General features: G+C 39.2%; 1 protein-coding gene across 6 annotated transcripts in view; it reads right to left on the bottom strand.

The window, feature by feature from the left end:
* LOC124596296 (transmembrane protein 94) overlaps window positions 1–12,430 on the bottom strand; it is a 493,514-nt gene that overhangs the window by 382,632 nt on the left and 98,452 nt on the right. For all 6 annotated transcript variants that reach the window (XM_047135396.1, XM_047135395.1, XM_047135394.1 and 3 more), the window contains one exon: window positions 3,640–3,843. In XM_047135396.1, the coding sequence (XP_046991352.1) occupies window positions 3,640–3,843 (204 nt within the window). The remainder of the gene's footprint in view (window positions 1–3,639; window positions 3,844–12,430) is intronic.

Genomic DNA, 12,430 nt, shown 5'->3' with positions numbered 1-12,430 from the left:
GATATTTGTATGGTGTGAAAAGTGGCAATTGACCCTGAATAAAGAAAAGTGTTAAGTTATTCAAATGAGTACTAAAAGAAATCCACTAAATTTCAATTATGTGATAAGTCACACAAACCTGAAGGCTGTAAATTCAACTAAATACTTAGGGATTACAATTACAAATAACCTAAATTGGAACGATCACATAGATAATGTTGTGGGTAGAGCAAACCAAAGACTGCAATTCACTGGCAGGACACTTAGAAGGTGCAACAGGTCTACTAAAGAGATTGCTTACACCACACTTGTCTACCCTATTCTGGAGTATTGCTCTGTGGTGTGGGATCCACATCAGATGGGACTGACGGATGACATCAAAAAAGTAAAAAAAAGGGCAGCTCATTTTGTATTATCATGAAATAAGGGAGATAGTGCCAAAGACATGATACGTGAATTGGAGTGGAAGTCATTAAAACAAAGGCATTTTTCATTGCGACGGGATCTTCTCATGAAATTTCAATCACCAGTTTTCCCATCCGATTGTGAAAACTTTCTGTTGGCACCCACCTACATAGGGAGAAATGATCATCACAATAAAATAAGAGAAATCAGGGCTCACACAGAAAAATTTAAGTGCTCGTTTTTACCACGCACCATTTGAGCGTGGGATGGCAGAGAAAGAGCTTGAAGGTGGTTCATTGAACCCTCTGCCAGGCACTTTATTGTGAATGGCAGAGTAATCACATAGATGTAGATGTAGAATTTATGCCCTGTTGTTAACATGAAGTGTTACGAAAATAATGGTTGCAGAAAGAGAGAGGGGGGTGGGTGGGGGGGGGGAGAAGAAGAAAAGTAAATAAGTTATTACCAGTATTAGTTATTAATTTTTCATTATTTATTTAGTTCACCTTTGTCATCATCGATAGGATATTGGGAAAATGCAATATACAAATAAGTGAAATACAAAAGGTCACACATCTGTTTGATCCATAGGGGAGTGTCTAGGAAATGCAGAACAACTTTAACTGTTTGATGCTTCAAGATAGATGCAAACAGTCCCATGGCAGCCCAGTTACAAAGTTTCAAGAACCACCTTTAAGTGAGGAATCCAAAAAATACTGCAACCATCTATGTATTGTTCCCATAGGGACTCGAAGACAGAAGTAGCCTAATTATAGCACACACTGAGTTATTAAAGATCCATTTTTCCAGCACTCTATACATGAATAGAACAGGAAGAAGCCCTTGAAAAGTGGCACAATGGGAAGTGCCCTCTGTCACATTCTTCATGATGGTTTGCAGAGTATGGATGTATGTGTCAGTGTAGCGGTAGATATAGATCAGTCATCTAGCATCTGTTGCTGGATGAAGGCCTCCCACATGGTATTCCTGCATGCTTCCTTATGTCATGAATCTGCCTTTCATTAGGGTGTCATCTCAGTTTCCTATTTTCTCCAGGAATTCATCACAGAACATACTGGCCCACCTACCATCCATTTACCTGGTTACATGAGCTGCCAACTTCCATTTCCAACTGCATCACATTCATTTTTACATCTTCCACTCCGTTCTGCTTGTCTGTCTCCTAATAACTCCCAAAATGTTTCTCCTCATTAGTTGCTAAGTCTCCACAGTTTTTTAATTGTTTTTACATTACACGTATATGTTTCTCTGTCAGAAGTTCAAATCTGTTAATACAAACTGAATGTAATTCTTCCATTTCAGACATTATTTTTTCCTTTATTTTCACTGTATACTGTGAGTGTTCTCTTACAGATAAAATCTATGGCCACAGAAAATGCAGTTTATTGACACTCAGTTTAAAATGTTGGAATAAGGTATTTGACTGTTTTGTGGAAAACATTTTAAATGTTTAATTATGTCATTTTATGCACATAACATGCTTATTTCCTCACGAATTTCAGTACTAAAAAAATACAGAAATGAAATTCATTGAAGGCCCACTAAAATGATCCATTTGAGTCATGTGTTGCCTGTGATGTCATCAGCTAGCACACTACTTCTACAGTCATAAAGCTCATTCACAGTGATATGTTGCTTCGGAATTTACTTTTCAGAAAATGGGTTATAAATGTTATGAAGTACGATACTGTACAAATACATCTACAAAAACTAAAAAAAAATTGGTTTTGAATGTTCAAAAAAGTGAAAATATGCGTAAAATGTGGTTTCAGCTCAATTGTAGAGGCCCAAATGAGACAAGCATTACAATTTGTGTGTACAATTACAGTACTAAATCTGACAACATCGGCTAGTAACACAAAAACAGTTTAAAGAAACTGAAAGTGTCTTCTTGGTGATTAATGAAATAAGAAAGAAGAGAAGTTTTTGTAAAACCTTTCACTGTCTTCTATAAATTTTGAGAACAGTAGCACCACAACTATATTTATTTAAAAAGACAGACAGGTATTTTATAGATCCATTAGCTTATATTGGCACAAACATGTGGAATGAATCAAAACATGTTATTTACTTTTAAATGAGTGTCATGTACAGTCACATATAGAGATAAAAAAAGGAACCTTATTTTCAGTTACAGAACATAGTTCGGATACTGCATAACATTAGGTTTATTTAATCAACCAAAGAGAATCTTTCATAAATTGTTTTCAATGCATATAATTTTGTAAAAAAAAAATGCAGACTTAAAGACCCAAAAGTTTCAGCATATATATATCCAAAATGATCGGATCAAATTAAAGTAAGCCATAAATGGGGGGGGGGGGGGGGGGGGGGGGGGGCATGAATTTATAAGACTAAACTAGTCAATGAATGAATGCAAGTTTTATGTTCTGGCTAGATGAATATATAAAACACTAGAAAATATGGAATCAAAAATGGCTCATTGTTTACAGAAGACTAAATTATAGGGGAAAGTGTGGTACGATATAATGATTAATCTGGATACTCAGTCTTTTTAGAATGAATAAAATAAAAATCATTTTAAAAAGAGATATACATTCATCTTGATATGGAAATTCAAACAGTGATAATCAGTTTAAAATAATACACAAGCCAAAAGCACAGAATGAATAGGTTGCACAGGGGAAATCTTCACATTCACAAACTTGAAGAGAAGGAAGCAGAGAGCAGAGTTATACCTCCCCCCCCCCCCCCCCCCCCCCCCCCCGCCCCCCCTCGTTCACAAGCTGATCCAACTACATCCAATGTCATTTTCATCCAACCATATTCAGTGCTATTTTTCACAAGGCAAGTACGGACTACAAGTCATACCAGTCTTCTACAGAGTCTATAAGAGGGAATACTAGTAGCCACAATTTATGTGAGGAACATGAAGAAATGTCACACTATCAGTACTTCCACCATTCATCTGGACCATGAGAACAGTTTACCTGCAGGTAATTGACTTCAAACACTGTAAGACACAATACGCCACATATCAATAAACACGCACCAACCTTGTCACTTACTTTCTTGTTGTATATATCCTCCACAAAATTATACTTAGTAAAACTGATTTCATCATTAAATATGCTGAACATTCAGTGCTAAATACATACAAAGGCCCTCACATGGCCTCAAATCACATCACTGTGATGGTATGTCAACTTAGTACACGGGGTGGTACATAAAACAAAGATTAAAAATGAACATGTTTTTGTCTTCAAAACGTACCTGTTTGATATTTGCATGGAGTATGGCATGGATGCGAGCAGTGCCGACACACGTAAGCAACACCCATGCTGCTGGGAAAACCAGTGGCAAAAATGGGAGAGAGACACTCACGAGTTGAGTAAGGAACATTTCTGGCCATGGGCCTGCTCCTGCCCAAGGATGTAGATAAACATATCGAAGACAACTGACCGCCAATGTGCATCCCTGAAATATTCCAGATTATATCATTGCTATAACAAAAATTGAAACTGTATGATGAAAATAGAAATATGTAATACATACTGTAATTTTGGGTATTATATGAATCATGGATAAATGTTTTCACCCAACAAAAAGGAGTGATTAAAATACATATGATAAGAAAAATATGATTGGGTGATCTACAGATAAATCAATTACAATTATGCGAATCTAAAATTATGAAGTTTAAAAATTTGGGAAATGAAATAATTTCTTTTACTCCAAATAAGAGTATTTGCAATAGGGAAACATTAGTACCAAGACATAAGAAATTTTATACTGGTTCACATATCTTGATGTCCAGCATGCATTCCTCATATACAAACTTAGCTTGATAGCATCCCCTACCTCTCCTGCCAACATCTACAAAAATTATTCTGGCAAATCCACAGAACTTGGTAGCTATCAAGGAGCACACTGATGACAAGTTAAGATACGATACATGTCATGACCTGAAAGTGAATACTTGTCTTCAATATCAACTGTTATGGTAAATTCGACATCTCTTAACACAGAGCTGCTAGCTTTCCATGGTAAACAGAAGATACTCAATGAAGTTTGTAAAGGAAAGAAGATAGCATTAGTACACACTCTGAAAACACCTGCCTTATGAACAAAAAATTAAAACAAAGAAATCAAAAGTTGGACCATCTGGTCTTACACATATCTATACATTGTACAATGACCACGCATGGAAAGTGATTAAACATTATGGAGGGACAACATTAAGTAGTTTTGTTTTTCTCAATCCACCATCCATTTTGGGGGATTATAAGGAGTATTTTGTTGATAATTTACATTTTTTTTTCTTGATGGTGATTTTGCTGACAATATCTGGCACGCTTTCATGTGACCTACATGCAAAACCAGCCTATACTTCAGGACAGAGATGTTTAAATCTAGTAAAGGTTGCTGACCGGGGTAAACTTTTCATGTAACACCTGTAGGCAACCAATAAAAAGGACGGGAACAGGACAGAATCACGTGCTATACACAGAGACACAGCTAGCGCAGCAAGTATGATACACGCTCTCTCTCTCTCTCTCTCTCTCTCTCTCTCTCTCTCTCTCTCTCTCTCTCTATTGCTTACTTGCTGCCTGGTGCTCACTGCATCAACACATACCACTTTGAGCACTGAGCAAAGTCCACTATACCACGCCGTACAAAGCTGCGCACTATCCAGACGCACACAGCGTGGGCATTGTGTCGTGAGTTTTCCATGTCATGGAATCTGCAGCTTGCTGATCATATGTGCATTACATGTAGCCTGCACCTGCTATGATGGACCAAGCTCAAAGCTATGCTGTTTACGGTCGGTGTGTCCTGCTGCTACCCAGAGGTTCCGACATACCATCAACTGCCACAGCCTGTTTCCTAGGCAAGCTCTCAACACTGTTGGACATGTTGGTTGTTTCCAACCTGCAGGCTGCAGTCACTGATCATACGCCACCCATTCATAAGTGCACTCCCCACTTGTGGCTGCCTTATCTAGCCATTCCGAGTTCAAATGTGGGGGCCATAGTGCACCTTGCTGCCACTGCAGCCAGCAGTTACTACTGGTCACACGCCGCCTCCAGATGGGTGCCACTTGCCACTGGCCCCAGCTGCCTGCATGCTCTGTTGCTGCCACCGCCCTTCGCATGTCGCGTCACACTGTGCCGATAAGTATATTTGAATTTTTTTAATGCACGAAATGCCCTCCACATATTTGTAGGCAACGAATGGAGCAGAAGGTGGTGGTAGGGACTCCGTTCAGGCTTAGTGGGAGCAACTAGAACTCTTTATGTTATGAAATCAGGAATTAGAGGAATGATTATGAGCAAGACAAGAGTTGCCGCCTGTTTACAACGTTGACCTGAGTATGCAAACGACCACTGATGGGCTAATACTTTCAGGGAAGTTCTTCCTGTTGTTTCACAAACAAATCTGATGAGCATTCCCTCTTTCTTCGCAAAACCCACTGAAAATGTGAACAACTTTACAAATGTTCACGATGTTGGTCAAATGGGTTCATGGCGAGATGAGTTTCAGTTAAGCTGTCGGGAGCCTCCCATACATAGATGGACTCAATGGAAAATTTAAAGAGTGATAACAGGTTTGAGGTATTAGCTAATAAGTTAACAGAGTGATATTCAGACAAGAGAGGTGTACAACGAGATAACAAAAGTCATGGGATAGTGACATGCACATATACAGATGGTGGTGATATCGCGTACACAAGGCATAAAAGGCAGTGCATTGGCAGAGCTGCCATTTATTCTCTGGTGATTCACGTGAAAAGATTTCCGATATTGTTGTGGCAGCACAATGGGAATTAACAGACTCTGAATGTGGATTGGTAGTTGGAGCTAGATGCATGGGACTTTCCATTTCAGAAAATGTTAGGGAATTCAATATTCTAAGACCCACAGGGTCAAGAGTGTACCAAGAAAACCAGATTTCATGCATTATTTCTCACCACCAACAATGCAGCGTCCTTCACTGAACAACTGAGAGCAGCGGCATTTGCATACAGTTGTCAATGGTAATGGCAAGCAAAACTGCATGAAACAACCTCAGAAAACAATGTGGGCCATATGATGAATTTATCCATTAGGCCAGTGTGAAGAAATATGGCGTTCACGGGCTATGGCAGCAGAAGAATGACGTGAGTGTATTAGCTAACAGCATATCACCTGTGGTGCCGCTTCTGGACTCGTGACAATGCTGGTTGGACCCTAGATAACTGCAAAACTGTGGTCTGCTCAGACGAGTCTTGATTTCAGCTGGTGAGGCTGATGGTAGGATTTGAGCGTGGCGCAGACCCCATGAAACCACAGGCCCACGTTGTCAATGAGTCATTGTGGAAGCTAGTATTGGATCCATAATAGTATGGGCTGTGTTTACATGGAATGGAATGGAATGGAGTGGGTCCTCTGGTCTAACTAACTTGATCATTGACTGGAAGTGGTTACACTCAGCTACTTGGAGACAATTTGCAGCCATTCATGGATTTCACATTCCCAAGCAACGATGGTATTTTTATGGGGCCATGATTGTTCATGATAGGTTTGAAGAACATTCTGGATAATTACAGCAAATGATTTGGTGACCAAGATTGCTCAACATGGATCACACCGAACATATATGGGACATAATCAGGAGGTCAGTCTGTGCATAAAGTCCTGCACCAGCAACACTTTCGCAATTATGGACGACTACAGAGGCAGCATGGCTCAACATTTATGCAGGGGACTCCCAACAACTTGTTGAGTCCATGCCACATCAAGTTGCTGCACTACACCGGGTAAAGGGATGTGCAACACGTTATTAAGAGGTACCTATGACTTTTGTCTCTTCCACGTAGTTTACTACAGGTACAAGAATTCTATCCTGAGACAGAATCAAGGTGAAGATCTTGAAATGTTCGTTGATAGGAACTGCACCATTTTGTGCTGTAGGTGTATACTCTGGAGTCAAGTTAAGGAAGAAATGATGCATTAAGACAGGAGGCAGAGGTGAGCGCAATAGATGTATGCGTCAACCTACAATTGGAGGTGATGTCAAGGTGTCACCTTTGTCTGTGCATGAGACAGTTCAACTTGCGCTATTACAGGAGGAAGCTGGACAATTTGTTTCAATACACTCACACATTATTGACTCCCACCATGTGTCTGCAGCCAAGATGAACTGAAGATGAGGCAAGTGGCTGGGTCACATTGCAGACACTGGGATGTCAATTGCAACCATCATTTGGCAGATCAAGCTGTGGCAGGAGGTGATTCCAGAATTGATACAATTTTCAGGTGCTCTCCAGCTCCTTGTAACTAACAAGTTGTTGATTAGTGAGAACAGAGTTCAGAGTCTTTCATGACATTTTCGTCAGTTTCACTTTCATGCACTAGTCTATGTTATCTTCTTTCATCTTCCCTATCAGTATCATAAGTTTCATGTGCACCCTAACAGGAGTAAGTTTTTGGCCTAAGGGCATCTTGTTGTGCACCAGTGTGAGGACTTAACGGCTTGCGTAACCCTTCTTGCTCCAAACCAAATTTAGCATACACAACCAAAACTATCAGCGCACTATGAAGGAGCTCTGTTCACATGAATCTTGACAGGAGCGACTTTTTTGTTTCAAGGCAAGACACAAATGCAGCACCAACATCTGTGCATAGAAAAGGAAAGCCACATGCCAAAAGATTCCTAAATCCTGATAGTGCCTGTCCAATCACAGGTGGAAACAGATGACTAACGGCTCCAAGTGCAGACAGCCATAAGTCTTCAACTAGTGCCTGTGTTGCAGAAAAGCTAGGAAGCTAGGGACATAACAGACTGCAGAATGAAAGGATTAAATTTTACCCCTTCATCTTCTTTGTACCTTTCTTTTCTTATATGGTTGGGGAATGAGATGCATTTTGTCCCGTAACTGGATAAGAATGTCTGCCTAGAATCACCATGAACCACAAGCCCACTGGCCAGAGAAGTGTCTGACATCCAAGGACAACGTGCTTGCCAAGACAGACAGTGCAGCCTATTCCATGAAGTAAAAAGGATTATGATGAACTAGATAACTCTGTGCTTGCAGTAAAATGTGTTTATGAAAGATTAATGTATTTGGAAGTTGTAGTCACGACACGACATGCCCCTACATGCAATGCATGAAGTTACATTAATATCATGAGATAGGCGATGATATTCCGCTGTTGTCTTCAGAGAGCAGCAAAGTGAAGGATGATATGATGTATATTGACGATAATATGATTAACAATGTGAAGATGAAGTGCATTTGTATTGAATACTGAAGGTACAATGTCAGGGGTAAGAAAACCCAGTCTTTATCAGGCCTACATAGCGAATTTCCAGTACAACAGAGCAAAGTTTGAATCATTACGTGTTCCCTGCCGCCTATGAACAATATTCTACAAACAACAAACTAAATGGTGAAACTGCATAGCCTCATACACAGCTGTTGTATATGTGATAAGCACAGACACATAAAGGTGTCCTGCTGCTCCTCTTTCCCCTCTCTTCCGTCATCACGTGCAAGGCAGCCATTACTGAGGATGAGTTCATTAACTCTGCCTCGCTATCTTCTACACGTGGCTCCCTACTGTTAAATTTAAATGACTGCAGGATAGTTGTGCCAGCTGACAACACTGCTAGGCCGTGCCTCTTGACTCAATGCAGTAGAAGCTATGGTAAATGTTCTGGAAGTACCATAACTGCCATTTCAGCAGCCCCATTTGACATTAAACGTGACATATCACACAATGCTTAAGATTGTGCCCATTAATTTCTTGTAACTCTTACCTTCAAGGTTTAGGAAGCTTCCCATTTAGTAAGACCTAAATATACACTTACTTTTGTTATCGTATTATGTGAAACTTCAATTATCTCAGCTGTATGTACTGGTAGGAAGTGGTGTGCCAGAAATCTTTCAAACACATTTGACATAATACAAACATAACAAATTATTGTAGGGTTATTTACCTTGTTAATGGTTCACCATTTCTTATTTGCCATATGGATTTGTGTAGTTTTAGATTATAAGCCACAGTTTTCCCTTACTAGTGCTGTTAGACTATACAGTTCAGTAGGCTCATTGGTATGTCAACAATCCTTAGCAGAATTTTGACTACATTGTTTACATCATTGAAGTTTCAGTATTATTGTAATTTCATCTTCTCCCTCCTACAGCAAGTACAGAATGCTTCTGAACATTTTATTATAATGTATGTTTTCTTCATTCTACGGAGAGGGTGGGACAACAACTGCCCAGGCTGCTGAACTGATTTGTGATTTTATACTGATGGCCAATTCCTTTTCACCGATAATTTTGAAGCACTGAGCTTTCCTTCTATTTGAGTTCAGTTAGCTCCAGTTTCTGAAGTGTGGCAGCTTACTGCTGTGCCATCTACAATTTGCAACTCTTTCTCTGTAGTTGCACACCGACTTCACTTCATAGTTCCACTCCCATTCACATTTACACTTTCACTCTCATCACCACAACCATCCATACTCCCTCTCTCATTCCTACTCCCACTCCCAACACTGCCATTTCCACCATGATTACATCTCACATTCTTACTCTCACTATATCTACTCCGAGTTCCAACACTGCTCAATTTTGTGTGTGTTTGCGTGGAGGTGGGGAGAGGGGGGGGTTGCTTCTTTTGTTGGTTCTAAGGAAGGATACTATCCAAAGACTTAGCAATGATTCCAGTCTTGTTTACATGGCTGTAGAATGCAATGCCTTGGCTATACAGTAATTGGTTACTTCTAATCTGAGACAAGGAGAAAAAGCATATGGTAAAATGTTACAAATATGGAGTGCTCTACTCTGTGAAGTCAAAACTTAAACATTACCATGAGTAGACCATAACACAAATAAAGAATAAAATGCAAAACATAGCTACTGACTACCATCAAACGCAGAAAAAATGTGTATCTGGGGACCATGCCACCCAACAGGAAGTGTTACTTGGAAAACAAGACCACAAAAGAACAGGGAACATCTCACACTGAACTGTCATCAAAAACAATGAGCAACTTTACTTCCGAAGATCAACAATCATATGCCACACAGATCATCAATGTCCACAAAAATGCACAAGGACACACATGAAGAAGAAGAAGAAGAAGAAGAGGAGGAGGAGGAGGAGGATGACAATCTTTTTAAAATTATTGATCACCCAGTGTATGTTTTGGATCCATAAGGAAATTTGTGGCTAAAATAGCATCTGTTTTCTACAGATGAAGAATTATTGTGACTCTAAGACAATTAATGTAAAAATCTGTGTTTGAAAACAATGAAGAGTTTGAGTAAACTCTTCTCAAGCTTCCAGCCATGTGAAAAGATTATACATTCATAATCTTTTGGCCAAATGGTACACACTGTAATCAGCTACAATATGCTGTCTTTATTGACAGTGCTTTAGATATTTCATCTCTGCAGCTTCATTTATTAAGTTATCCAGGAACTGTTAGCTCTTGTGATGATAAGAGGATTTGTCAAATACAATGCTGTGACCATTTTCCAAAACACATTCAGCTATTGCTGATCTCTCTCAATAGTGTAGTTGCAAACCTCTCACTTGTTCAATCTGGGACTGTTGCATATAGTTTGCCCAATGTATTACTATCTGCACTAACACGGCATTGTGCAAACACAGAAACCCTGGAGAGTACACCATTTTTTTAGCTGGAAGCCTGAGGACTGATTCTGTCTTCTCAGAAGCCAGCTGATCTTCCTTGTCAATGAACTACAAAATCACAAAGTTGCAAGCTTCTCACTCTCCTCCTCAGTAGTGTCCTGCTTGCAGATATCTCCCAAAACCGTTTTCGATATTTGTTGGTTGTTGTAGTCGCTGTCACGGAAGATTTTTACCAAGTGTTTCAGTTATTATGGAAGTTTTTGGCATCAGAGGTGACCTCTGCTCAACAAATTACGTTCCTTAGTACAATATGCTTTTGGCCCAAGAAGTTGTGGTTGAAAGCAAGCAAATACCAATCTGTATGAGAGGGTTTTTTGTTTACAGATTGGCTAAAAATATCGCTGAATTTTTGGCAGATGAGGACATAAAGGATTGAGGTGTGAAGCGCTCCACGAACTCTCTCCCAAATAAATAAATAAAAACTTTTGTCAATCAAAACCCGAGCTGTTATGCTCTCTCTCTCTCTCTCTCTCTCTCTCTCTCACACACACACACACACACACACACACACACACACACACACAAACACAAAAGGAAGGAGTCTGTTACTCTGCACAGTGGTCAATGTTTATTAGTTGCCTGTGTTGCAATGTGCTAAAAAATAATTACTCTACTTATATGTTCAAAAATAGAAATGTAATTTCCTTTTGCATCTAGTCACATATGTATACTTGCATATCTTTGAAACAAATTACTGCAAAACTAACAGAGTGCAGTTAAGAACACAGCAGTTTTTTTATTTTTTATTTATTTTTTTAAACTCCTGGAAACAGGCAAAAACAGTTTAATAAATCTGTGCCAAAGTTAACACGGATGTAGGGGGGGAAAACTTAATATACAGCAACTGGAACACAACGATGTCTTTTCTGAAAGAAAGAAAAGAAAACACATGGATGTGACTGGGAACACCAACTATAAATATGTCTCAGGAGACTGTGAACTAGCTAATAATCAGCATTCCGAGTACCATAAAACAATGAAACTCAACATCTGTTCATTCATTCATTCGCAAGTTGTTTTTTACACATCACAGGGTAACTCTGAGGGCTGTATTAACTTGCAACTATAACTAAACTGCTATATGCTATTTTTGATTACATAATATATAAGACGATATAGTAAAATTAGCAGGAAAACGACAGCTTTGAAACCAACTGAGGCATTCTCAATTATTTTTAGTAGTTTGCAGTGCTACATACCACTCCAAAGGTGTGATGTGTATCCCTACATCAACTTATTAATGAATGATACTGACAGCTAAAAAAAATTACAAAATAAGATACAAAATGTAAAGGTACAAGTATTTTGTAGGATTGTTATTTTTATTTGCATTTGGAGAGCTATGTCGATGGCCGACA

Source organism: Schistocerca americana, chromosome 2 (genome assembly GCF_021461395.2).
Source record: "Schistocerca americana isolate TAMUIC-IGC-003095 chromosome 2, iqSchAmer2.1, whole genome shotgun sequence".
Classification (NCBI taxonomy): Eukaryota; Metazoa; Arthropoda; class Insecta; order Orthoptera; family Acrididae; genus Schistocerca; species Schistocerca americana.
Note: the sequence above shows the minus strand (reverse complement) of the source record. Positions and strands in the feature narration are given on the sequence as shown.